Source organism: Anas acuta, chromosome 1 (assembly GCF_963932015.1).
Source record: "Anas acuta chromosome 1, bAnaAcu1.1, whole genome shotgun sequence".
Lineage (NCBI taxonomy): Eukaryota > Metazoa > Chordata > Aves > Anseriformes > Anatidae > Anas > Anas acuta.
Window position 1 is genome coordinate 28625460 of NC_088979.1, and position 25787 is coordinate 28651246.

At 43.0% G+C, this 25787-nt stretch overlaps 1 protein-coding gene across 1 annotated transcript in view; it reads left to right on the forward strand.

The window, feature by feature from the left end:
* Window positions 1–25787, forward strand: part of KPNA3 (karyopherin subunit alpha 3) — a 48836-nt gene that overhangs the window by 8334 nt on the left and 14715 nt on the right. The window contains exons 2-7 of the mRNA XM_068674323.1: window positions 9296–9340; window positions 21298–21387; window positions 21606–21635; window positions 21722–21774; window positions 21867–21962; window positions 24295–24380. Of these exons, the coding sequence (XP_068530424.1) occupies window positions 9296–9340; window positions 21298–21387; window positions 21606–21635; window positions 21722–21774; window positions 21867–21962; window positions 24295–24380 (400 nt within the window). The remainder of the gene's footprint in view (window positions 1–9295; window positions 9341–21297; window positions 21388–21605; window positions 21636–21721; window positions 21775–21866; window positions 21963–24294; window positions 24381–25787) is intronic.

The window sequence follows — 25787 nt, forward strand, 5'->3', positions numbered from 1 at the left end:
GAATCACTTGTAATTAGCCTATCTTGATCACCCAGTGTTCTGGGTGTCTATTTGGTGTCCGGATAAGGCAGACCTGGCACTGCTGTAAAAATCAAGAAGAGAAAGGACAACTCATCGGAATTAGACTTCATTCAGCATGCCCTTCTGTTTCCAAAAAAAATACAGGAAAAGACAAAACGCTCGCTACAGGTATCCTGCAGATCAGCAGCTGCTTTTGGGCTGATGAAACTCCAGTTACGTTCTTCAAGGCTGGCTCTCCACAAAATCAGACTCGTCACAGCGAGACGTTGCCCCAGTCCCTTGGAGCGCTGCGTGGGCAGATCGCTTTTCCTGGTAGGACCACAGGACAGAACTAGTGCTGGGAATTAGCTGGTGATCCTGTTGGCCTGAGCAAACAGGCATTGTGCAGCGATGAGTTAGCTTGGGGTTACCTGGAAACCTCAGGTGGACTTAGGTGGAGCCCGTGTGGCTGCATTCAATCTTCCTCTGATGTCAGAAGAGGTGTGATTAGCGGCGTTACGATTTCCATCTGAATAGAAATGCTGTGAAACTTTTTACTGGGCATAATGAGCCTGATTCACCCCGCAGCAGAGCCTGGAAATCTATAGGTGCGTGGTGATGTTGAATGGAGAATTCCAGCTCTTCTTTTATGCTGTATTAAAACACCAGATAACGTTGATTGTATTCCGGGCCGCTTCATGTCCTTCAATATCAGTGCAATTTGTGCTGCATGCAGCCAGCTAAATTGCTTTGGGTCCGGTCTCCTGAGAACGCTGATACATCTGTACTTGGAAACCAGGTAATTGGTGTATGGAAATGAAAACAGGAGCGTTCACAACTCACTGCTTTGGTCGGAGCTCAGTACCTAGCTTAAATGCAGAGAGGGGATATCAGGGCCTTGAAGAGTTTCCTCACAACACAAGTGGTTAAAAAATAAACCTGGCAACCGCTTTTCTGCCAAGATCACTTGGAGCAGTAGAAGAAGATAACATGGATGGGCAGCTTTGTCTGCTTCCGTAGGGCTTTCAGGTGACTCAACACCGTGAGCAATAATAATTGGAGGCTTGTGGCTTTTCATATTGGCATGCGTGTGTCTGACTTCAGTGAGTCATTGCCCATCGGTAAGTGAAAGAGTCAGTGGGTATCTGATGCATCCAGTTCGCTGAGACTGTCCAGGTTCAGCTACGTGGATTATCTTGCCCCAGACTGGCTAACAAAAAGCAGCTGGTATTCATTTTAGAGGCCCCAAACTGGGGAGTAAAAATATAAAATAAAACAGCGTGGTAGCTCCAACTGAAAAAGAAGTGGTTTTTCTTTGGTGGCCTTTGTGAGTCCCAAACAAAACGTGCTGTGGCATCAAATAGAGTGGCACGAACACTGCACTCTGCTCCTGATGTCCCTAGTACTGCGTGAAAGGCTCCGAGCCAAAAGGAGACTTCATTCTTGTAAGATTCTGCAGTGCACAGGGAATCGGAACCAAGTTCTAATACTTTCTGCAAAGTAATACAGTTTTTCTTAAAAGAGGAACAAATACCTTTAGGGCACAACAGTCATCAAATGAATTAAACCCCTGGAGTCTCAGGTCAGTGTGCGGGTCTGTTGTCTTATTTGGTTGCTTTGGTGGAGTTGGCGCTTGTGTTGTGGAATCTGTGCACCCTGCCTGCATTTCTAACCAGCTGGGTGGCCTTAATTTAATAGGAGCTGTGATAAAGCCAGAGGTGGTGATGTGCTGATGTTGTAGTCTATATGAATGGGGGAAAAAAAAAATAAATCACTTTTTCTTCAAAGAATAATTTGGAGATTTATAGGAGTACTCGGTAATTAGTTAAATCTCCAGATTGGGCGTGAGGAAGAAGTCTGCTTTCATTATGCACTGGGTGTGGGAGCGTGAGGTTAGCCAATTATCCACGCTACTCGTACCTAAAGGAATAAAACTAGCAGGAGGGCTTAATTCCGACCAAACGTTTGGTTTAGTTTGGCATCGATAACAAATCTTTTTGCGTGTCTGAAAGAAATACGGGGGATCAGCGTCCAGTCCACATCATCGCTGGTTTCAGTTCGTCCACTTTGAAGTACTTGCGTTCACGCCACTGTGATGCTATCCCAAAATTTTGCCTTAATAATCCCCCAAACTTTAATTTAGGGTATTAATTTTGCTTGCAGCTCTTGGAATAGGCTCTGTGTCCTTTAAAATGTGAACAAGGAGAACAGCAGCATCACCTTCCATCAGCGTCTCTCTGCCTGACACTTGGTTTGGCTGAAGCCAGCTCTGCCAGAATGAGTAAAACAGCATCATCAGGCTAAGCCTCAACTTTGAACGCACCAACAAACGATGTTCCTATGCAAATACAGAACATTTAACTTCTAATGTTAACCAAAGATAGGCAGCTGCCAACCTTAGTCATCTCAAAGACTGTATACAAACAAATATTTGAATTTTTTTGTCTTCTGACCAGAACCAGCCCAGCCCGTGGGGCTTGTGCATTTTCATCTGCATCGCAGTATTCATGCTTGCTAAAAGCTGTCTGAGGAGGATTAAGGGGGGGGGGGGAAAGCTAGCAAAAATTCTGGGGAAGCACAGCATTTAACTTCATCAGTGCAAACACCTTCTCTCACTGTGTTGCACCCACAGCTACCTTGTAAACTATTGAAAACTCTGCTCTAGGGTCTGCTCCTATGCAAGGGGTGAGGTATTAGTTAAATCCAGTCCAGCTGTTGGAGCTGGGCCAGTTTTTCTTCAGTTAGGCAGGTGGAAGCAGATTGGAATTGACTTGCAAATGCTCGGCTTTTCTGCTGCCCTGTATGCTTAATCAAGCTACCTTACTCTCCCAGCTACGCATTCAGGGGAGCTCTTGCCCGTCAGCATTTATATTCTGGTTTTCCAAGGCTGGCTCCTTTCACGGCGAGAGGCAAGAGCAGAAGGGAAGAATTTAAATGAACAGTTATCTTTTAATGAAGTTTGTAGACCCAGAGAAATTAGCATCAATGAATTTCTTCCCTCGTCTCCACTTAATAGCTGAAAGTTCAAAAGCAACTAAAAGCGCGTCTTATCAAAGTTCCTGAAAATACGTTTTGTGTCCCCAGAATTGCCAAAATTGATATTGGTGAGTGGTGTTTGTCTTGTCCAGATGAAGCTGGCTTCTCTGTTCCAGGACTTGCAGGGATGCTGAAGCGTGCAGGAGCCCAGGAGCAGGCAGCTGGCTGCTTGTGGGGCAGCTGGCAGTGTTGCTGCTCTGGCTTGCCTAAAAACATCTGCGTCCCGCTCTTCATCTCTGAGTTTTTCTGCCCTTGCTCCTGTTGCAATGGACATGGTGTGTAAATGCGCTGATTAGAAGATGTCACTCCTCAGGTATCCCACTTAACGAGGTGGCTGGTCTGGGGGAGCACCACACAGCTCCAGATCTCGTGGTTACAGTGGCAGAGAGATTTTGAGTCACTAAATGCTGGCTGCGCTTTAATCTCCCCTCTGACATGATAGTTATAGCTAAAAATGGTTAAAAAGTTTAAAACTTATACCATTTACCATGGCAGTTTGATTTTTTTTTTAATGTAAAGAGGATGTATGTTGTTAAACACTTGGTTCTTGAAACTTCATTTCTAATTTGCATTAAAAAATCTTTATCCTTGAATAGCAAGGGGAAAGTGGTGAACTCATCTCCTCGCTAGTTGTGTCATTCACACATTTAAATTGCTTTGGTTTTGTAATCTGTACCTTAACTGGAGATGAGGTAATCTTACCAAGTATCCAGAACTTCTTCTATTTGAGACTGATACGTTTTAAGGACTTTAAAGTGCTTATAATAAAGATTTAAGATTGCTTATAATCAATTAAGATTGATTTTTAGGTACAAACTAGGAACTTGAGATTAACGGAAACCCTAAGACTATTTCCAGTATTTCGTTGTGTGTTAAAATCTAACTTGAATAAAACAGTCCCAAAATTTTAAGACCACTACCGCTCTCCAGAATAGCCACAACTGCCGTGTCTCAGATGGTTTTGTCCTTTTGAATCAGCCTAAATTTTCTGCTTGTAAGCTTTGGTAGGAGTGTCACATTTGTGTATTATTTTCAGGAGAAACACACCACATTGCAAATTTGCTACAGAGTGATTTGGAAAATGTATTAATTTGTTTTAATACACGTTAAACTAAAATAACTGAGTAGTTGCTGGATTTCTTATTTTTTTCCTTGAGCTTACAGAAGCCATATGAGTTGCCTTTTCAAGTAGTTTAATTTATTGTGCAGTTGAGCCTTTGCTTTAACTCAGCAAAAGTTAAGAGGCCAAAGAAGCTTGCTTAAGAGACTTAATTTCCCTTAAAAGCTTAATCTAAATGCTATCCAAAACTTCAAAGTACTTTTTTTATTTCTTTGCCACATGAGTGTGGATGGGCCATCATAAAGGCATCCAGAGGTGGTGCTGCAGCAGTGCTGCTCGCTCTTTAACCTGTAGCGAGCATCCTGTGCACATTTGTACAGGGTTTCACAAACAGAGCTAGTGAGGTACCCTGGTTGAGTCAGAGGGTCCCAAGCGTTCAGTCACTTCAAAATGCTTCCTTAAATGTGTTGTTGGCAAGGGTTGCTATTACGATGACAACTCAGGAATTTGTAGGATTATCTTCAGGCATTGCATGCTGGTATCAAGATTTCTGCATTTGGTTTGTCATCGTGGGCCATCTATCAACTGAAAAATTGAGAGAAATTTTCCTTTTCCATAGGTGTCTCTGATACCAAGCGTTGAGGTTGCTTGTCATCATCTTGATGGAGGAGAGAAACCAAATGTGAAACACTGATTTAATGAGAACCGGTGTGTTTTCTGTAGCTTCTGCCCATTAAGAGTTTCAAAGACTTTTTCAGGAACGGTGGCATTCTCTGAAGCCACGTTTTTGGGCACTGATTTGTGTAAACTGCTTTATTTTCAAGGCTTGATCTCTTAACAAATTTTGATCTTCTGTCAGCTTAGCATTGTTGTGTTCTGTATCAGCCTGAAACAAGGTTCCTCAGTTTGTTAGGTTTGACTTCTCAGCTCTTTCTGGCCATTATCACAAGGATGGGAGAGCCTAAAAAGCAGCTATGGAATAATTTAAATTCTGTTAGGGGGCGGTGCAGTGGCAGGCCTTAACACAGCAGCCCTGATGTGCACAGTGACTTTGTTTGCTCCCATCTGAAGTCAATTTTGGTTTTGCTCCTTTGGGTCTGGAGGTTATTTCTCTTTGAAGTGGAAGATGTCAGGGGGAGACTGTTGGCATGGCACACTTCAATCTGCCTTTGGAGGAGCATTCAGAAGTGCAGGGTGGAAGTGAGAACAGTAACTTATCTAACAACATCTAGTAGACCTTTTTTTTTTCTGGATGATTTTATAAGATAAAATAGCAAGGAACTTGACATTAAAAATATAACTAAACATCTATGTTTGACTTGATTTTTTTAACCATTTTGTACCTTGAGAATGGTGCTTAGGAGCTGGGTGGGTTTAGCTCAGATTCTGTAGGAATCAGCTTGCATCAGCTCGTGTTTTTGTAGGGTTGTGCTTGTGCAGAGTTTTCCCTTTTTGAGATTCGGAGTGTGGCTTTTCAATCAGTGAGACAGTTCGGGTTTGTCTTGGGGTAGTTTTGGGATACGCCGCTTCAGCGTGACGTGATGTTACATGTTCGAGCACGTTGAGCTCAGAAATGACTAGCTGTTTTCTGGAGATGTTGAACACGGTGTTACATCCAACATCTCGCTAGGCTTCAGCTAATAGTGCCTAGAGAGATGTTAGCAGATGGCTGTCCTCCCAGCCTGAAAGCTGGTAATGAATCCACGGGGCTGGGATGCAGGATAATTGTCTCTACTCACTGTTTTAGCTGGGGAAAACATTTAAGCTGTCTTATGGTATAAATCTCCTTCAGATAACACATACGACCTCCATACGTGCTGGGCCTTGCAGGTGCTACAAAACCATGACATTCTGCTCGTGGTGCTGGTGCTTCTTTAAAGGATGTCTTGCACCAGTCCCCAGGACAGCTTTTTTGTGCTGTTGGGTTATGTTGTGTTTACTTCTGGGGCTGTAGGAAGATGCTGATAACCTGATGTATTTCTAAAACGATTCATCTGAAACACAAGCTTCAAATACCTGCTTTTTAAGAAATGCCAAATAAGAACAAAAATTTGCCCCAACATGCTGAATTTTTGAAGATGCAGTGCTGACAGGAACCTCCAAGAGTGGGAGCCCATTCGTGAAGCTGAGGCTGGGCGATATCCCCAGTTATCAGCCCACCTGCTCTGCGAATGGAGAAGAAGCTCTGGAGCCAGCGGTGCCTTTTAAAGGAGGAAGGAAGGAAAGAAAGAAAATGTAGCAGAGCTGCTTTGAAAGAGAAACTGCGTACAAGAAGTTTAAAGGGAAATACAAAAGAACAGGTAAAAGGATAAAACTCAGGTAGCGCAGGCATTGATTTAAGACGCACATGAAAGCTCAGAAAATGTATGCGGCTACTAAGAAAAAGTCCCCAAAGCTGAGAGCCTCTTTGATGAATCTTTCTAAAGAGTGGTGGTGCTCTAAACGAGGAGAAGATGGGAGGCTTCCTGCACATCAAATGTAAAACCATAATGGAGTAGTCGAATGTTTCGAAGAGCAGTTGGATAAAAGAAACAACTAGTAAAGAAAAATAGAGACAGAATTGTAATAGGATAGGATCGGTGGGGCTGAAATAATGGGAGCATGAAGCAAAACACTGACTGAAAAGCTGAGTGAATTATTTGCCTTCAGAAAGAAGCTCAGAGTATTCCCAGTAGAGCTTTTGTGGAGGGTTGACTCCAAGTAACCATCTTCAGTCAAAGTATTGTTCGAGGAGGTTTTACAGTAAATTGATGAAATGAATAGTAATACTTGCCTGGGACTGCACTCTGTTTGTCTTTTCTAAAGCAAATGTTAAGCTGCTGAACTGTGGAACGCAGCACATAGGTTTTCTTCCATTTCCCTTGCTTTTAGAATGGTAGGTGGCAAGTGTCGTAGTTGTCCCCCAAAGAGTTTGAAATTCGGTCTGATTGTTTTCTCTCCTCAATAGAAAATACTCTGGGGTGTTATCACATGGATTTAATGGAGGAGTAAATTCATAGAACCACAGAACCATTAAGGTTGGAAAAGCCCCTCCAAGATCACCTGATCCAACCATCCCCCTACCACCACCATCACCCACTAAACCACGTCCCCAAGCGCCACATCCAACCTTTCCCTGAGCTCCCCCAGGGACGGGGACTCCACCACCTCCCTGGGCAACCCGTCCCAGTGCCTGACTGCTCTTTCTGAGCAGAAATGTCTCCTCATTGCCAACCTGAACCTCCCCTGGCACAACTTGAGGCCATTCCCTCTGGTCCTGTCACTGGTTACCTGTGAGCAGAGGCCGATCCCCAGCTCCCCACCCCTTCCTTTCAGGTAGCTGCAGAGAGCAAATTTGAAACTAAGTTTTGCTTTGCATCTGTTAGACCTTTGAGATTTCATAATCTGGCACTGAGAGCACTGGATCTGGCTGGGGGGGGAATCCTAAAGGACACTCAGGTTAACGGATTAGTCTTGTGATGGGATATGCCTTAAAATTTAAGGTAAGTAGGAATAAAAGATTTGCTAGCGGGAGGTCTTCTGGAGATTTTTGGTGTCTGTCACATCCAGACGGATGCAGAAAAGGAGCTTTTCTAGCAGAAATCTGAGACAAACCTGTCTAACTGTGTTTGTCATTGAAGTGCAGAGTTATCATGGGGAAGAAGTATTGAAAATCGTTTTAGGCTATTCAGTGCCCTTAGATTTGCCTTAGTTATTAAGATAATTCAAATATAAAATTCTAATAGGACTTAAAACTGGAATGACTGGCCGAGCTAGTTGCCTGCAGTGACTTTACAGGTTCTTTGCCTCCTGTCCATTTCTTCCCTGCCCAGTTCTTTCCCGTACCTCAGCAGCCTGGTCCTGTCATATCGAGCTTCTGCAGCAGGCTCTGGTGGTCGCAAGGATCCAAAGATTTAGCAAAAGGATGAGTGTGGGGGAAGGTGTGCTTCTGGTAGGTGTTGCAGTGCTGGTGTCCCGTTCCTGCAACGAGGACCTGCCTTGTTTGAAGTAGCACAGCTCTTTGTGGATGTAAAATGCAAAGTGGCTGCGTGTACCTGAGTGGGTTGGTTAAGCAAGCACCGAACGGGAAGAGAAGCCTGCCTGCTGGGTAAGTCAGACGAGGCTAATTAAACGGATCCTGCTATGCAAACTGGCTGAGAACAGCGAAGCCAAGCTTATATCCTACACACTGAATCCACGTCCCGTACAGATTCATGGTGTGAATGAAGTCTGCCCCTTTCGTTTACCCATCTCGGAGCTTTAGGATGTTTGGTGTTTTCTTTGCTGGCTGATGGGGGAGTCCTGGTGGCTTCTCTGTGTGCTCCTGCTTTTCACTGATACCTGTTGACGTAGGGAAGTGATTTGCCCCAACTCAGAAGCACACGATAGTAGCAGTGAAGGTCAGTAGCAAGGACAGAACATAGAAAGCCTTTTAAAAGGCTAATTTTAGTTAGTGTGGGTGATCTTCCTAGGCTGCCAGCAGCCATCCAGTCCTGATTTTCTTCTGAATTGCGTTCCGATGCTATGTCCACTGAAAATGGAGCTAGGGAATCAATTTCAGTAGGCAAAAATTGTTCTTTCTGAATCTTCTGATCTCTTTTAGCTAAGAGGGGTGATAACTACTGAAGGGAGTACATCTGAGCGCCCAGTATCTTTAAGGAGCTGAGACGTTTATGGGTTGGTTTTTCTTTACAGTGTTCAAGCTATAGATTCAGAGGAGACTTTGTGCCATTGTACTTTGTTTCCTTTTGCTACGAGCCTAATCTGTCTTGTTGAGCTCAGTCATCTTCTCAGCCATTCCTCGTGGTCGATCGTGGCCAGATAGTCGGCGTGGGTTCTGTGTCTGGGCTGGGCGTGTGGGCATATGCGAATGTGGGGCTGCCTAAACCTGCACTTACCGCGTCTTCTGGTGTGCACACAAACCTCAGGAGAGTCATCCCAGTGAAACCGGGGGGAAGTAAATGTTTTCTGCCTCTGGGATACTGATTGTGGTTTGTAACAAAGCCTTCTGTGAGGCATGGAATCTTTTTTTTTTTCTTTTTTTTTTAAAACAAACAACCGACCTAAAACAACTCATGCATCTTGCTCGCAAAGCTGGGGTTGTAAATTATGCACACTGTTTTGCTTCTCTTTTGGTGAATTACTGCACTTTTGACCTAGAAACAGCTGATCCCAAAACAAAACTCTTGATATGTAAATCTCTTATTTTTTTATTTACAGACTATGAGAAGACACAGAAATGAAGTTACGGTTGAATTGCGGAAGGTGAGTCTGCTTTTCTTTATCAGCTTTGGTACTTCTCTGTGCTTAAAATGCTCTGGTGTCTTTGCTAGATATTTTGCCATAAGGTTTGTTGTCTAGCCCCAAACTTAAATAGAGAATTTGTGTATTTGTAGATTACAAATTGTGGTTTCTAATGTTAGTTTTATTGTCACTCGTTAGGCTCACTACAGCAAAACAAGAGCACTGCTTTACTCCAGGGTATGGCTTGGGAATAAACCATATTCGGTTTCTGTACCAGTTCTCATCTTACTGTGAAGCTGTTAGCTGTTTGAATGCTTGGGGTCTATGAATGGGCAAGGGGAGAATCTTAGCACTTAAAAAGTGTGGAAGTTGTTATACTGGGCTTATGTGCTAAGGTGTTGGTAGTGGAGGGGCTGCAGGGGTGGCCTCTGTGAGCAGAACACAGCAGCTGCCCTGTGTCAGATCAGAGCCAGCTCCAGCTGGCTCCAAAGGGACCTGCTGCTGGCCAGAGTTGAGCCAGGGAGTGATGCTGATTGTGCTTCTGGGAGAGCAGATTTAAGAAAGGGGGAGAAAAAAAAAAACAAACCGCTGTGCAACAGCGGCTGGGAGAGAGGAGCAAGACCCAGCCCTGCAGCCCCCAGGCCACTGCAGCAGGAGGTGCTCCAGGCAGGCAGCAGCAGTTCCCCTGTGGGCTGTGCAGGGAGAGGCCCCTGGTGGAGCAGGCTGTGCCCCTGCAGCCCATGGGTCCCACATGGAGCAGATCTCCACGCTGCAGCCCCCCCATGGGTGGAGGAGCCCCGGGTGGAGCAGGTGGCTGTGGCCTGGAGGAGGCTGCGGCCCATGGAGAGCCCCCGCAGGAGCAGGCCCCGGGCTGGAGCTGCAGCCCGTGGAGAGGAGCCCACACAGGAGCAGGGGGCTGGGGGTGCCAGAATCCCATGGGAGGGACCCCACGGGGAGCAGGGGCAGGGAGGGACCGTGAAGGAGCAGCGGAGATGAAGTGTCAGGGACTGACCGCAGCCCCCATTCGCTGTTGCCTTGTGCCACCGGAGGTAGAAGAGAGTGGATGGGGGGAAGGTGTTTTTAGTTTGCTTTTAGTTTCTCACTGTTGTAGTCTGTTAGTAATAGGCAATACATTTTATTAATCTCCCTACATTGAGTCTCTTTTGCCTGTGACAGTAATTGGTGAGTGATCTCCCTGTTCTTGTCTCAACCCTTGAGCCCTTTGCATCGTATTCTGTACCCCTGTTCTGTTGAGGAGGGGGAGTGAGAGAGTGCTGTGGTAGTTTAGCTGCCTCTCACTGTGAAACCACCACAGTTACCATGTTTTGCTTTCTGGAAATTACTGCTGCTGTACTGTAGAGGCAGTTAATTTTAGGGTCAGACTTTGGTTATATTGGGTAAATTCTAATATAGCTGGGAAGGTTGTGGCAATAAGTCATCCAGTTCAGTGCTGTCTCAATACAGGACTTGTTGCACCCTTGTCATTTATAAGACATTTCCAACAGCTTTTCTGGGCACCTTAAAGGCTGGGCAAAATGTCCACAAGCTAAACAACTTTTGGACTATACGTGTAAAGAGAAGAAGGAAACTTTCTTCACCTTTGGGTACCTTCAGTATATTTGAGGACTGATACTGTCCCCTGAAGTTCTGTCATGATGAGACAAATTCAATTATTCACTCTTCCCTGGGATGTTTTGTGTCCTAGATCTGACTTGTTGCTGCTCATTAGGTTCAAATTGAGATCTCCCTGGAAGTGTGGTGCCCAAAACAGGCCTCAGCTGAGGCTCACGTGATACTGAGGACGGTGAAGGGCAGTTCCTAACGCAGTATTCCTATTTATATTGGGCATGTTGTTGACTCAAACTCAGCCTGTGATCCAGTGCATCCTTCGGACACTTCCTACAGTGCTGCAAAACAAGGGCAGTGGTTTGGGCTCTATTTGCATAGTTGAGTGAATGCAGAAGTTTTAAACCTGATTCCTTCTCGTTGTGTGAATTGCATCTGCTTCTTCCAGATGGTTTCTTGACTTGAATTCCTGTTCTGTTCCCCAGTGTGCTTCAGGGCAGCCTCGTTTTTTTCCTCTATGCTCTATCTTTCCTAATATTCCCCTTAGTGACTCGATGGAAGCGTGTGCTTTGAATATTCCAGCTACAGGCCAAGCTGCTTTGGGTCTCCATTTGATGCATCTCCCATTTGGCCAGTTGAATCACCGGGGGCTTTCTTAAGAGTGCACACCCACCCGAATTATTTGCAAACCAAGAGATAGAAGCTTATAGATAGAAGCTCTGACTTTTTTTTTTTTTTTTTTTTTTTTTTTTTTTTTTTTTTTTGAGAAATCTTGTCCCTACTTATCACTTGATTGTGTAGGAGCTACCCAGAATCTCTTGCTAGTATTTTTCTGGGCTCCTTCTGCTTGTTTTTAAGAAGAGACTTGCTTTTTTGAGTTCTCCCAGAACCACTTCTGTCTCTCATTACAATATCAAAAATAAATGCTTGGGAGATTCATCCTGAGAGTACAAGAATTAGTTAAAGAAATGTGATTGAACCCACATGACTGGAGAAAATATCTTATTTAAATACTTCCATGAGCACAATGTATAATCTAAAGATTTTTTTTAATGCTTTCCTATTTTCCTAATCAAAGAAACTAGCTGAGCATGTCTGGAAATCTTGTGTAGCCTAACGTGGCTTCATTAGGCCTGATAGAGCCCAAGGTGTGGAGAAAGCTGGTTTTGCATGCAGTGGCGGGGAGCAAGTGAAAAATTAAATGAGGCACTTGCTACTGAAATGAAATTCAGGGGATGTGCTGAAGGCAAGGCAGTGGGTTGTGCTGTGGGGAAGGGATCTGTGATGGACCGGTAATGCGTGAGTGACGATGAGACCTGTGAGTGAGCTGCTGGTTTCTTTTCACTAAAAACTGCGCCTACACAGATCAGTTACACGCTTAGAGAAGCCTAAGCACTGGATTTAGGACAGGCTGTAAATCAAGAGTGACCAGCAGCTGCAGAGCTCTTACACATGGGAAGTTGTGTTCTTCTGGAGTGTGTGCCCAGCGTCTCCCACTGCGTGCGCCAGAAGTTGTGTTAATAAGAGAGGTTCAGTGTGCATTTGAGCTGTTCATTTGCAGCAAGTGAACTGCTGCTGGTGGGTGGCACCTGGCTTGCTTCGGTTTTCATCCATACAATGAACACCGCTACCACAGCACGAGGGTAACGTCTGTGTTGGCATGACCTGAACACTCCGTCTGAGGCTCTTCAAGACAAAGAGAGAGCTTCTCTTCATTCCAGCGCTCCAGATGCTGAGCGTGCACCTGGCTTCTGAAGAAAACAGGCAAATTGAGCATCTTCTTCATCCGTGCAGCTGAAGGACCACATAAGAACGGGTTTGTCTTTTGAATCAACTTGTGTGTAAATATTAAATGCCTGGATCTGATGAAGCTGCTTACGTGTCTGTTTTGGAAGATGGAATAAATAAATCACCGCTTTGAACAGTACTAAACAATTACTGTGTGTGTTCCCGTGAGGTTCACTGCTCCCATACCACACTGCAGCTCTCACTCAGAAAGCATCTTTACCTTTTCAAGATTTTTTTCCAAGCACTTGTTACTCATTTAGGAACTGAGCAAACGAAGCCATCTCTGACATAGCGGCGTCTGGCAGAAGCTTGGCCCGGGCCGGGGTTGGCACGGTGAGGCAGTCAAATGACACTCCTCCTTGTCAGGTGTCCTCCGGTTCCATATCAGCCCTGCTGCACGCTCAGTGCGTTGTGGCAGTGGGCTACTACGTTTTTGAAAGGATGGGTTTGATTTCTGGCCATGCTGTCAGGGCAATGATGGTCCTAAGAGCTTAAAAAGTAGCCACTTCTTTCCAGACAGACGAGATAACGATGTCAGTTTTGGTTCTGGAGGCTGTCTTCAGAATTTAAACTGCTCAATGTAGCGTGTCATGGCCCAGTAGTCTGAGTTAGAAGGCTCAGTGCTTAATGTCAGCATTACAGCAGCACCCCAAAACTGCTCTGTTAGCAACAGGGACCCTGGAATTAACTGGCAAAAATAGCTGGCTAGTGTCAATCTGAAACACGGAGGGGGGAGAAATAAGGGTTAGGACTCAGTTTAAGGCTGCATGCCTGAATGAAGACAGCAAGTCTGCTGTTAGGGATTCTCTGGTTTGTTTGGCTTTCTGTGAGGATGAAACTCAATTTCACCTTGGGTCATTTGTGTGCTTTGGGAAATGTAGTCAGTAGGGTCACTGGGTTTCATGCTGCCCTTTGTTTGAAGGGTTATGCTCCTAACCTCAGCAGAAACTGAGGATGCTGTCATCTTTTAAGGCCAGCTAACTAGAATCCTATAAAGATCCAGGTCCCTCGCAACGTGTTTTTTTTTTTTTTTTTCTTGGCAAATTCAGCTGTCTCTGAGCTCATAGACATGAGCTCATGAAAGCCCTAATTGCCAGTTAAGATTGATGCATGACAAAGCAATTATTTTCTAAATGAGGGGTGGACTATGGAGCCATGGCCATGTCCTTTTTCTTCTTTAGCCTGTTCTCTGGCATGCTGTACTTGTCCCCAGCCTGATCTCTCTTCTGTAAGATTATTTAGGAGCTGGGCATCACTGAAAAGAGCCTGGCCCCATCCTCTTTGTACCCTTCATTCAGGTATTTATAGACCTTGATGAAATTCCCCCAGAGCTGTTTCCTCAGCAGGCTGAGCAGCCGCAGTTCCCTGTGCTCTGTTCCCATCATCATCTCCATGGCCCTTTGCAGGGCTCTCTCCACCACGTCCAGGTCTCCCCTGCACTGGGGAGCCCAGAACTGGACCCAGCACTCCAGGTGTGGGCTCACCAGTGCTGGAGAGAGGGGACAGATCACCTCTCTGGCGACGTTCCTCCTACGTCATCTTTGCTCCAGCCTTCCCCTGGTCTCTGGGACCTGGGTTTCATGAAGACCACTCTTGGGAGTGAAGACAGAGGCAGAGAGGATGTTCAGTACCTTGGCCTTTTCCCTGTTCTCACGTTTCATTCAGTGGTGGGCCCACATTTTCCTTCTTTCTTGATAAGGATACATGTACAGAAGCCCTTCATATTGCCCTTGGCATCACTGACCAGATTCGGTTCCCTTAGGGCTTCAGCTTTCCTAACTCCATCCCTGGATGCTTGGGCAATGTCTGTGTATTCCTCCCATCCTTGCTTCCACCCTCTGTTTGCTTCCTTTTTGCATTTGAGTTTTGCTGGGAGCTCTTTGTTCATTCCTGCAAGCCTCTTTGTTGGGATGGACAACCCTTGAGCTTGGAGGAGGTGATCCTTGAATGTTAACCAGCTTTCTCGGTCCCTTATCCCACAATATTCTTCCAAGCAGATCCTCAAAGAGGCAAATATCTGCTCTCCTGAGGTCCAAAGCTGCCTTTCACCTTCACAGTCCCAAATTGTTGTTGGCCTGTGCATCCTTAAGGATGTAGGCTCTCATGTTGATACCCGTGAGTTGTAGGGCCATCAGATTGACCTTTTTAAGCATTTCTATGGCTTTCAAAGCTTTACAGCACTGTTAGCAGTAGATGATTTTGCTGTGGTGCTGTGCTGGTGGATGCTTTATCATCTCTGCTAGGAAGCTGTCAAGTTTTGGGTGCGTGGCTGCTGTTGTTACGGTTATAGCTTAAGATCTGGGTGTTGTTTGGGGACCAGAAAACCCACACTGACTTCCCAGGTAGGCAACGTGTAATTGGTTATAAACGTTTGTTGCACAGCTTTGTTATAGTTTATGCCACAGTCTGGATGGAGAGGAGATTATTGCAGGAAAGGAGTGGGGTGGGGAAGTCAAACTGAATTTTTGGAATATTTACTCACCACTCCAGGCAAGCAAGGCCCAGGAAAAGATGTCTGATCTTGAAGCATTGTAATAACTGTCCTTAAGATGCAAAGTATCTACTTATACGTGATACTAAGTAGAGAAATGTTGCAGAGGGACTCCTTTAGACGAGACAGCACGTCCAGATGTGTAGGGTGTTTATTAATAAAGGCCTGTTTACTGTGGGAAAAGTCCTATTTGAGCTCCTAGGAAAGATGTAGGTCTACTGTTCTTCACTTCTGCAGATCACTGCTTATTGTATTCGCCTGGAGAGCCTCCTTATATGCTGACCAAATGGCCAGAGAACGTGTTCCTGTGTCATCATCTCAAGGCTTTTGGGTTGGTTTATTTCCTTTGTCACGTTCTTAAATCCCTGTAGGTGTTGAGGAGCACTGTGGCAGTGGGTAGAGCCACAGGTAAAGGTTTTTAGATGATCCCTTTACCACCCTGAGGTTGGAGCATTGAATTTCCTTTATAATGGACTGCGTCAGGTGCTGTCAGGCACTCCCCCCAAATTTAAAAAATAAAATAGGAATTATGCTTAAGTGAAACCTAAACCCCAGCTCATTCTGTCACAACAGGGGCAACTTAAAAGGGACGGCCAGGCAAGCTGGATCTACCTCCACCACTGGCCTGGCCCTTCAGTCTTAACTTCAGTGCTAAAAGAGCTTCTTCCTACTAGAGGCTGAGTTCCTGGGCCTTTCACTAACATGAATAAATAGTTGATAAAGATGTTTTTTACCTGAAGGCGAGTATTATTGTTATTTCTCACTTCAGACCTTGGAGCTTCTCAGTAGAGGTGAGGCCCTTTGTAGAATTTTCCCATATAACAAATGGGAGTTGCTTTTCATATGACAGGGGTTCTTCTTCTGTCGCTTTAGAAACTTACTCGCACTGATGGGCATTTTTTGAATCCCGTAGCCATCATCCAAGAAAGTAAACAAGAAGTACCGGGATCTGCAGGATTTGCATGCTTACTGGTCAGGATGCTTAGCCCTCCACCTGCCAGGGAAACAGACATTTTGGGTGTCTGTCATCGAAGACTGTACACAAATCATCATGGTGGGCAAGAAAGAGCACTCGTGGTACAGTTCTTGTTGTTCCTAGTTGGTGATTTTGCCAGGCAGGTGTGTCCACAAACCTGTTGTTTGTATGGAAACATCTGTAGGCTGTTGTGGTGTGTTCCCTACAACGCTGACAAGCTCACAACAAGCTCTCCCCTGCTGTTCATAAACTTCCAGACGCCACTGTACATCGCATGCAGGGTTCGGGCAGCCCTTGAGAATCATCCACTTGGAAGGAGAAGACCTGCTTAGTTTCCTTGGTGACAAAAACTCCCTTCATCAGGGATCCCAGCCTGACGCCTCTCCCTTTGAAAGATCTCTCACCGGTCCTTGAAGAGAATGGCTGTGTCCCAGCATGCTCATTTGCCTTCAGCTTCACCAGAGCAGCCTACAGAAGAGGCTGATGATGTGATATAGGCCATAAAAAACATGATATTTGTCACAGTATGACAAAATACAAACATTTTACAATCACTTTGAGGTGCAAATCACCTTCTTTTACCTTATGCAGGAGAATGATCACTATAAAATTCCTGTATACAGAGCTCGGTGGTTTAGCTGACCCAAAACTTGATACTTTTCAAAATGGACACAGCTGTTTCAAAGAGCCTTAGAGCTATTTTTTATGACCAGGAGGTTCCACGGACATTTTGAATTTATAAGAAGTGCTAGTAAGGATAGCTTTCCTTCCTAAGAAATCTGTAGTGCTTCTCAGTGTGCATATATGTTCCTGCCAGTTGTTTTTCAGCCCAACCATCTGCAAACAGTGAGGAGCTACAGGAACATTCTTGTTCTTTCTTGCTTTTCCTGGCTAAGGTCATAGCTTCTGGAGCCTCTCACACCGTATGACTGACAGCCTGAAGATGCTGCCTGCAGTCACAGGAACTCTGGTATCAAACTTGGTCAGTTCTGTCCTGGGAAGTTCAGTTCTGTTGGAAGGGACCTTAAAGCCCACCCAGTCCCAGCCCCCTGCCATGGGCAGGGACACCTCCCACCAGCCCAGGCTGCCCAAAGCCCCATCCAGCCTGGTCTTGAGCACCTCCAGGGATGGGGCAGCCACAGCTTCTCTGGGCAGCCAGGGCCTCACCACCCTCTGAGGGAAGATTTAAACCTGCCATCATGTGTGTGTGAAGGCTCAGAGTTTGGAACAGCATTATTGGTGACCTCACAGTGATGTGCCTTCGTTTCTGCTCTCTGTGGAGCTGTTCATGGGGAGCTGCATTGTCTTTCACAGCTGGGCACGCTGCTGCTGTTAGGAGAACAGTCCTGTGGGGGCTGTTCAGGGATTCATGGGAGTCCCCTTCAAGGTAAAGGAAGTTTTGGGGAGTACTGCTTGGAGATAGCCACTGCATTAACCTCTGCATGGACAGGTGCTCGAAGGAGAGAAGTTTCTTCTCAATTCCTGTTCTTCTGGAACGATGTGTTCATTCAGATCCTTCTTCCATCTTTGTCCAAGTCCCTGAAGGATTTCTAGGGAATTGGAAGAAGTTAAATGTGTTCACCACCCACTTTATGGCCACAAGCAGAGAGAACTTGTGCATGTCTCTCTAGATGCTATAAGCAAACTATGTCAGCTTACAGCATTTGCATAGCTGCTCACTCCCTGTGAATAAACATGAAGTGTGGATGCTTCCAGGCAGGTAGTCTTTCTGAAGTTCTTAAGAGAGAGGGAATAATCCAGTGCTTTGTCCACTGGCACTCTGGACTTACTGCCTGGTGTTTGGGGAGGGTGATTTTCCAGGATCATCTTTCAGGATGTTAGAGAGGAGATACCAAGATGTGTCTAAAGTCTTGTTTTGTGGAGCTACTGCTTACCACAGCCTCTGTGCTACCTCTTGCAGAGGCACAGCCCTGAAGAGCACTGCTCTCTCAGAACACTGCAACTGTATAAATTGAAGAGACCCATGCATCTACAGTGGGATACACATTAATATCAGTACCACAGTTGCTTCTTGCATCCAAAAACTTGTAGAACTTCAAAGCCAGAAAACGCGTGATGCACTTTCAACTGTTTCTAGCTCCTGTAGCTTTGGGAGGAAAAAATAGAGGGTGGAAGTAATGCTCAGGAGATACAGATACAGCCCACGTGTGTGTGGATATCATCATAATATTCTTACAAATTTTAATAAGGTGATATTTATTGCAAATGGATGGCATCTATTTAAAATCAACACAACTGGCAAGACGTTGCCCTTACTTCTCAATTTGGGCTTAGGATAAGAGCGAAGCAACCTGACTTTAAATGTCTCTTGCATAGCTTCCACATCCTGGAGGGATTTCAGCTGAAGCTGTCTGAGCTGCCTCCATGCTGTGCCAGCACAGATGCTTTGTGTGGAGCGCTGGGGAACAGCGGTGTGCCGTTTTCCTCTCCCCAAATGTGGGGACAGTTCCTGAAGGTCAGAGGATTCAACGCTGGGGGAATCTGCTAATACAGAGGTGTAAAAAAAATCACCTCTGTATGTGAGAATTTATGACTTGAACTTTTATTCTTTCAGCAGATGGGAGTATTCTGTGAATAAGAGACTTGAAAATAACAAAAGAGGCAATATGACTAGAAATTTTCAGTAAGTTCAATAAAAATATTTCAGATTTGCTAAATTCTTGGCTGTTCTGGGTATTTCATCGTCATTTGAATCAAGGAATCTGCAAGAGTCCTGCATCTAAAAGGATTTTTATAGAAATTTAGAAGACCACCTGTCTTCCTGCAGGGTGTTGCAATATGTGATTGAGTGCCACTGATAACAAATCACTGAAAAATCAGTAAATCTCACCAGTTGAATTGGTATGGATAACAGCTCTTGAACCGAACATATTTTGCAAAAACCCCATAAAGCTCTTTCCCTGAGTTTTATGAGCATGACAATCCAGCCAAATACTTCAGGAGAACTCGGTCTGCAAACCCTGCCTTGCACCACAGTGGTTTGCTGCTAGTGACAAAGGAACTCAGTCCTCCCTGGTAAATGATTTACTGTCAATCAGTTAACTTGCTCCAGCAGACAGTTAGCAACAGTTCTGCACCAAGACCCCAATTTATTCGGGCTGCACCTTTTCTGCAAAGGGGGCACAACTGCTGGACCCGTGCATGCACCCTAATAATGACATTTTTCTCCCTATACATTTATTTCTGCGTATGCAAACTCTGGTGTGGACCGATGTGATCTGCAGTGATATCTCTGGGTGGAAAGAGAAGGCCTGAAGACATCAGGACGTCAGACATCAGGCATCAATCCTGCTCCCAGTTTTGGTTTGTTCTCCCCTAGAGGCAGAGCTGCTCGCGTCCATCAGAGGCAGGACAAATTGCTTCCTTGGAGGGGGATGTGAGCGTAGGAGCACTGAGCTGCACGTGGGGAAATGGGATCTGCTCCCTGCAGTTGCCAAAGCACGGGCCGTGGTTTAGACAAACAGGAGGAAAAGGAATTGTGCTTGAGCAAAGCCAGATTGACTGGGGTTGAATGGTGTTTGCTTAAAATGGCAGCGCCAAGTAGTTGGTGGGGAAGAACACCAGGAATATAATAACATCAGTCTTCACAGCAATCCATCCTCCGGTGTCTGCCTGGTGCAGCTCGTCTGTGTGACACTTTTTTCTCAGCATTTGATGCCTGCTCATTTCTATCTTCCTTTGCTCCAAAAGCACTTGACAGCAACAAACATCTAACGCTTGGCTGGATGGGTGTGCTCAAGTATCCTGGCATCGCTGTACAGCTCTGGAGGGGCTGCTGTAGCTCATCTTGGTGATCTTGTGTGTGCTCTCCGAGGGTTTGGTTTCTGCTCTTAGTCTTGACAAAAAAAAATAAGCAAAGCTGAGTCTGTGAAATCCATTCTTCTGCATTACAGAGCTATTTAATTTTGGTGCTGGGTTATTGTTTTAGCATTCTGTATCTGAAAAAATCTTAATACATTGCTTGGAGCCTTTCACGCTGAGGCCGGTAAAGTCACTTTAAATTCATTTTCAAATGTCTGAATGGTGACAGTCAGAAATTTGGGGTCTGAAATTATTTGTCTATCTAACATACAATAAAATGAAACACTGAGGGGAAACTTAACAAATGTGATTCAGTTTAGAGGGTTTCTTATCCTTTACAAGCAAGGCGTGATGTGATACAATCTCCATAGTCACTCCTGTTTGTTTAGCAGATAATTGTTTGGAGACTGAAAGGCCTGCTGCTCATTGCGAGGGTAATAGGTTTGTTTTAGATATTATTGCTGTTTAATACACCTCTTCAAGGTTTTACTTCATTGGAGATTGAAATCTTAACGTGCTTACATGTATAAACAGCAGTGTTCAGATACACACACTGCATCACCCTCTTCCATTGCACTTTCTATCTGTGATTGTACACCTAGACATAGCAAACAAGAAATACAGGCTGAAATTGGGAAAATGCCACTTTATACCTTTGAAATATAATAATGATACTTTTAGGACACTCTGAGTTTGTAAAGTTGTATGTTTGGATGCAGTCACAACTCCTGATTTTACTGCCTTCTTTTTTTAATCAGGGTTTTAGGTGTTCAGATACTCTAAATAAGCAAGGTAGAAATGTTAAATGGGTACTTTATCACCAAAAAAGCAGTGTTTTCTCTACTAATTCCTTAAGGGAGCTATGGCTGGATGGTGTTTTTTACTTCAGAAACTAGGCTAACAATGTGAGTGAGCAGGAAATACTGCAGGTGTCAGTGTGTAGGACCCATGCTACTTCACACACAAGGTGTAAATTCATGTAACAAGGGAACTTGCAGGTAAGTTTCACTGAAAATTAATATTTTACTGGAAAATAATTTGTCTTCTCTGAGTCTAAATGTTAATGTCACCCAGATCTATGTGTTTTGTAAAATTGTTAGAAAATTGCTACCCAAACTGCAAGTTTTAGTTCATTCAAATGTCATGGATCATCAGTTCTGTCTGTGATTTGCAAGCTGTTAGGTTAACACCTGAAATACTGTTAATTTTGTTTGCAGCTATAAATGGCGTTATAAAAGTGGTCTTATCTAAAGTTTTATTTTGAAAGGGGCCATTATATTGTCACCCTGTACTAATTAGCATTGAATGTCATTATTTTTTGCTATTCCTTTATAGAACAAAAGAGACGAACATCTTTTGAAAAAACGGAATGTTCCCCAGGAAGAAAGTTTAGAAGATTCTGATGTTGATGCTGACTTCAAAGCAGTAAGTACCTTGATTCTGGAAATTACTTTTGAAACTTTGGTGTCTCAAAACACTGTATTCTGTTTTTACTTTAACACTGGAAGTCTTGAAGTTATTTGAAAGGAAAATTATGAACTGATACACCATTAAAATTAGTTTGATCATACTAAAAGTTGAAAATGACAGTGTAATTCAACAACAAGATTATTAAAACACTTTTTTTTTTTTTTCTTTTCAAGCAAAATGTAACACTAGAAGCTATACTGCAGGTATGTTATATTTTCTTATTTATTTTTAATTAGAATTGATTGTTCTGTGGTTGTTTTTTTTAATTTTTACTGTCTCTTTTTTCCAGAATGCCACAAGTGACAACCCAGTGATCCAGCTGAGTGCTGTCCAAGCTGCAAGGTAAAAAAAAAAGTAAAGGCACAGAAATACACTTCCTACGCATTTTTTCATGACTAAAGTTACTTATTTTACTTTTGCATTTAATTTCACAGAAAACTCCTATCCAGTGACAGAAATCCACCTATTGATGACTTAATAAAATCAGGAATTTTACCAATTCTGGTAAAATGCCTAGAAAGAGATGATAAGTAAGTATACCTTTAAAAATATTCACCTTTACTGAAAAACTGAAACCAAAACACTCTGGGTATTGCAAATGGAACTGAGGGATCCACAGCATCACAAAATCTTACACAGTGGATCAGATTCCATGACAATAAACCCTAAATTCTCCAGGAGTATTTATGCTGCCACTGAAATCTAGCTAAAGGAGGATACTTTACTACATTTCTCATTGGTTTTGAATATTTCAGACTTTTCTGTTAACTGTTCTTTAAAAAATGTGTCTCAGGCTTGTTGTGTGTATTTGTGAAGGCAGAGCATATGCTTGGTTGTGAACAGGGCTGTTCTCTATACCAGATCATAGTTATCTCTTTCATTAAGGTAATTAGCTTAAGTTTCTAGCTCCTTTCATTCATACTGCAAGGTGGGCTTCTTTCTGGCTCTGCACTGCTCCCTCATGTGATGGAACAAAACAGTAAGCATGCTTTGGGTTCTGATTATTCACTGGAAAACGAGCTTCAGCAAATGAGAATGCTGAGTGTGTAGTTGCATGGATTTCAGGTCATGTCAGAAAACTGCCATATTCCACAGTCCACAAGCCCCTTAAGATAGGTAGGGATTAATACATCTGAAGTAAATGTTTTAGGCTCTCTTTGGTCTGGGGCAGCCATAAATGTATTTACAGTATTTCCATTTTCAAGGTTATTTCTGCAACCGCAAGGGCTAGAAACTTCAGAAAATGCAAACTGACATTTTGGGTATAATTTGATGGTTGCAAAACATGAAGCGTGAGTAGCTTTCTTGTTTGTTTAGCAAAACAATTACTAAGAAGACAGCTGGCAATAACGTTCATATCAGGATAGCATTTTAAAATGGGTCACAAATGTGTATCTGCTCTAGAAGTAGATGGTTCAGTGCCATGAAAATTCATTTAATTTGAATTTTATGTATAGTGTTTGTATGGTTTATCTTTGTAAACATTTATTAAGCCTTTTGAAATTGAACATAGCATTTTCCTAAGCAGTCCTTTTAATAGTGATTGCTATATAATATTCAGTAGAGGTAAATTCTGCAAAGGCTTTGTATAACAGATCATTAAAGCTGATGTTCATGTTGTAACTGAAAACTTACCCCAAGGCCACTCAGGTCCCAAGGGGAAGAAAAATTCCTTGTGTGCTTGAGGACCAACACAGAACTAGCATGTTAATGCGTTTGATCCTAGAACATAAGGCTTATAGATAGCTGCCTACAGGTACTATTTGTTTTTACAAATCCTTAGTTACACCTCTTGGGCCTTCATCTCCATTTCTTTCGCAATCCCATCCCCAATAATACTTTTAAAATGCCTTGGAACTAATGCACAAGAAAAGCTTAAGGGAAACGAGTGGCGTGGCTGTATAGAAAACATAATGGTGAAGACAGCAAAAAGCACAGAAATGAAAGAGTCACCTAATAGTAAACACTCTCTGTTCCTCCTGAAGCTAGACACCTTGCTGTTATTGCAACCACTGTAAGCTATAAAGCCTTTTATAGCTTTTACAACTTTCAACCTTTAACATTTGCTTGAACAAGTTTTCCTGCAAGCTGTTTTACTGTACTTCTGGTGGCAGAGACAACAGCAGCTGATAGACACCATCTTGGGTTAGACATTCCCCCAGCTTTTATAGTATTTGTAACTAATTTTATCTGCATTTAGTAGGTTGGTTTTATTACAGTTTTGATGCTGTCTTTCAATACTGATTCTAGATCTTTACCCTGTCTGTGATGGAGCAGAAAAATGCCTTTGTCCCAGTGTACCTGCTTGCACTGCCTCTCGGATGTGATGTCAGAAGGGCCACACGTGTGTTATTAGTTATGGCCAGCCATGGTTAATTTATTGAGAACTGCTAATGACAGTAGGACAGTTACACTTCTTCACTAAGTACGCCTTTGGGTCAGCTGGATGTGAGGAGGTGTCTGTTACCCATTAGAGAGGCATAATTAAATTTGATGATGATGCGTACTTGAAATCTTTCATACTGGAGATAATTAGTTAATTAGAGTAGCGGTCAGCTTCACTAGCTGGTGTGTGCTTCAACAAGTATTGCTGTTTGGTTTTCTTTAATTTCTTTTAGTTTTTACTAATCTGAAGTTGGAATGATTGGCAGTTTAAAAAAAGACATAGAACGTAAAGTTAATATTTTTCTCTCATCTCTGTTCTGAAATGTCCAGCCTCAGAGTATTTTGGAAAAACTTTTAGCTTGGTGGCGCTGCTTAAATGTAGCATCCGAGAGCGCTTGCAGCTATTCATGCTGAAGTCATCCATAAAATGATCTGAAGATTGTTTCAAGTTATTACTGTAAAATTATTTCATTACAGCCCTTCATTACAATTTGAAGCTGCATGGGCATTGACTAACATAGCATCAGGCACTTCTGCACAAACTCAAGCTGTTGTACAGTCTAGTAAGTATGAAAATTTGTTTATTGGGGGGTTGTGGATATTTTGGGTAAAGGACAAAAAGGGGATTTTTGGATAACATACCGCTTGTTATCAAAACTATAAAAATTATAAAATTGTATATATCGGTCTTTCTCAAAAGTTTCTAGTTTTGTTCTTGAAGGTTGGTCTGTTTGTCAGTAACAATTAATATTAAGGATCGCAGAACTGAATCTGCCTTTGAAGAAGATAGAGAATGAATGACAGGTGGTACGAGTTTGACAAGAATGTTAGTCCTTTCTAATTCTGGGGTTGATTATTGAAATCATGTATCGTTAATTCCCCTTCAGCTAAACCTTTCATTAGAAAGTAATTCTTCCTACCTCGAGGGTATGTTCGTAAATCTTACTGAAGTTGTTAAATACACAGTTATGTAAGATTGCCCATTTAAATACACAGTTAAGAAAATTACCATCTTTTCCTTTGACCATATGATTCATCTCTCCTGTACACACTGTGTTTGTTGTGCTGGCTTCGGTTCTTATTTAACCAGCCACTGACACTTCCATTATGAAGAGACAGAAAATTAAAGCTAATTGAAGATAATTTATGTGTGCTGATTTCAATCAATCTGTTCTTATTTTTCTGGGTTTTATATGTAGCTTTTGTGTATCAACATGCTTACTGCAAACAATCACCTTTATGCTAAATGCAATGTGTTGTCATTAAATGGGAGGCTATAGCTAAGTAATTATGATAAATTGTCTTAGTTTATTCAAAGTCAGTGTTTTTATGTGGGAAAATGGTGACTTAGTTATTTAATTTTTTATTTTTTTGTGTAAATATTTGAACCTGTCTTTCAAATCTAAATGCAGGTTTGTTTTTTTTTGGCTAATAAAATATCCCACTAATAGATTCTGTACTGTTACTGTGTTGGAGCAATAGAATAAGAATGTTTATCAAAATGAGCTTTGGGTATAAATCCAAAGCCTTTAAAAATTGTAAAAATCTTGAAATTGTTTAGAAAAAAACACTTTAAATTATTTGGGCACCTCCGTTTTTAGATTGCTTTACAAGTGTCTAAATGTCTTTGGAAATGTATTTACAAGTTTTCATCCTTCCCAGCAGCTTGTTAATCGATTAAGCGTTTCTTCGGTCCTTTTTCAAGCTGCAATGTTATCATCTTTGGTTGAAGGAATCCAAATGAAAAGGCTATTTACAGTATTTGCTTTGCTGGAAAAAAAGTGTGGAAATAAGATCTTAATGTGAAAATTCAAATTAAAATGAGAATGAAAAAATGCATGTGTACAGCAGTGGAAAGTTAAAAGCCTTGCTGTTAGATGCAGAATTACTCCAAGTTCAGGCTGGGATTTGTCCCGCCCCAAATCTGTTCAGCTAACGCTTAAAAAGAAGCGTGATAAAATGATCTGCAA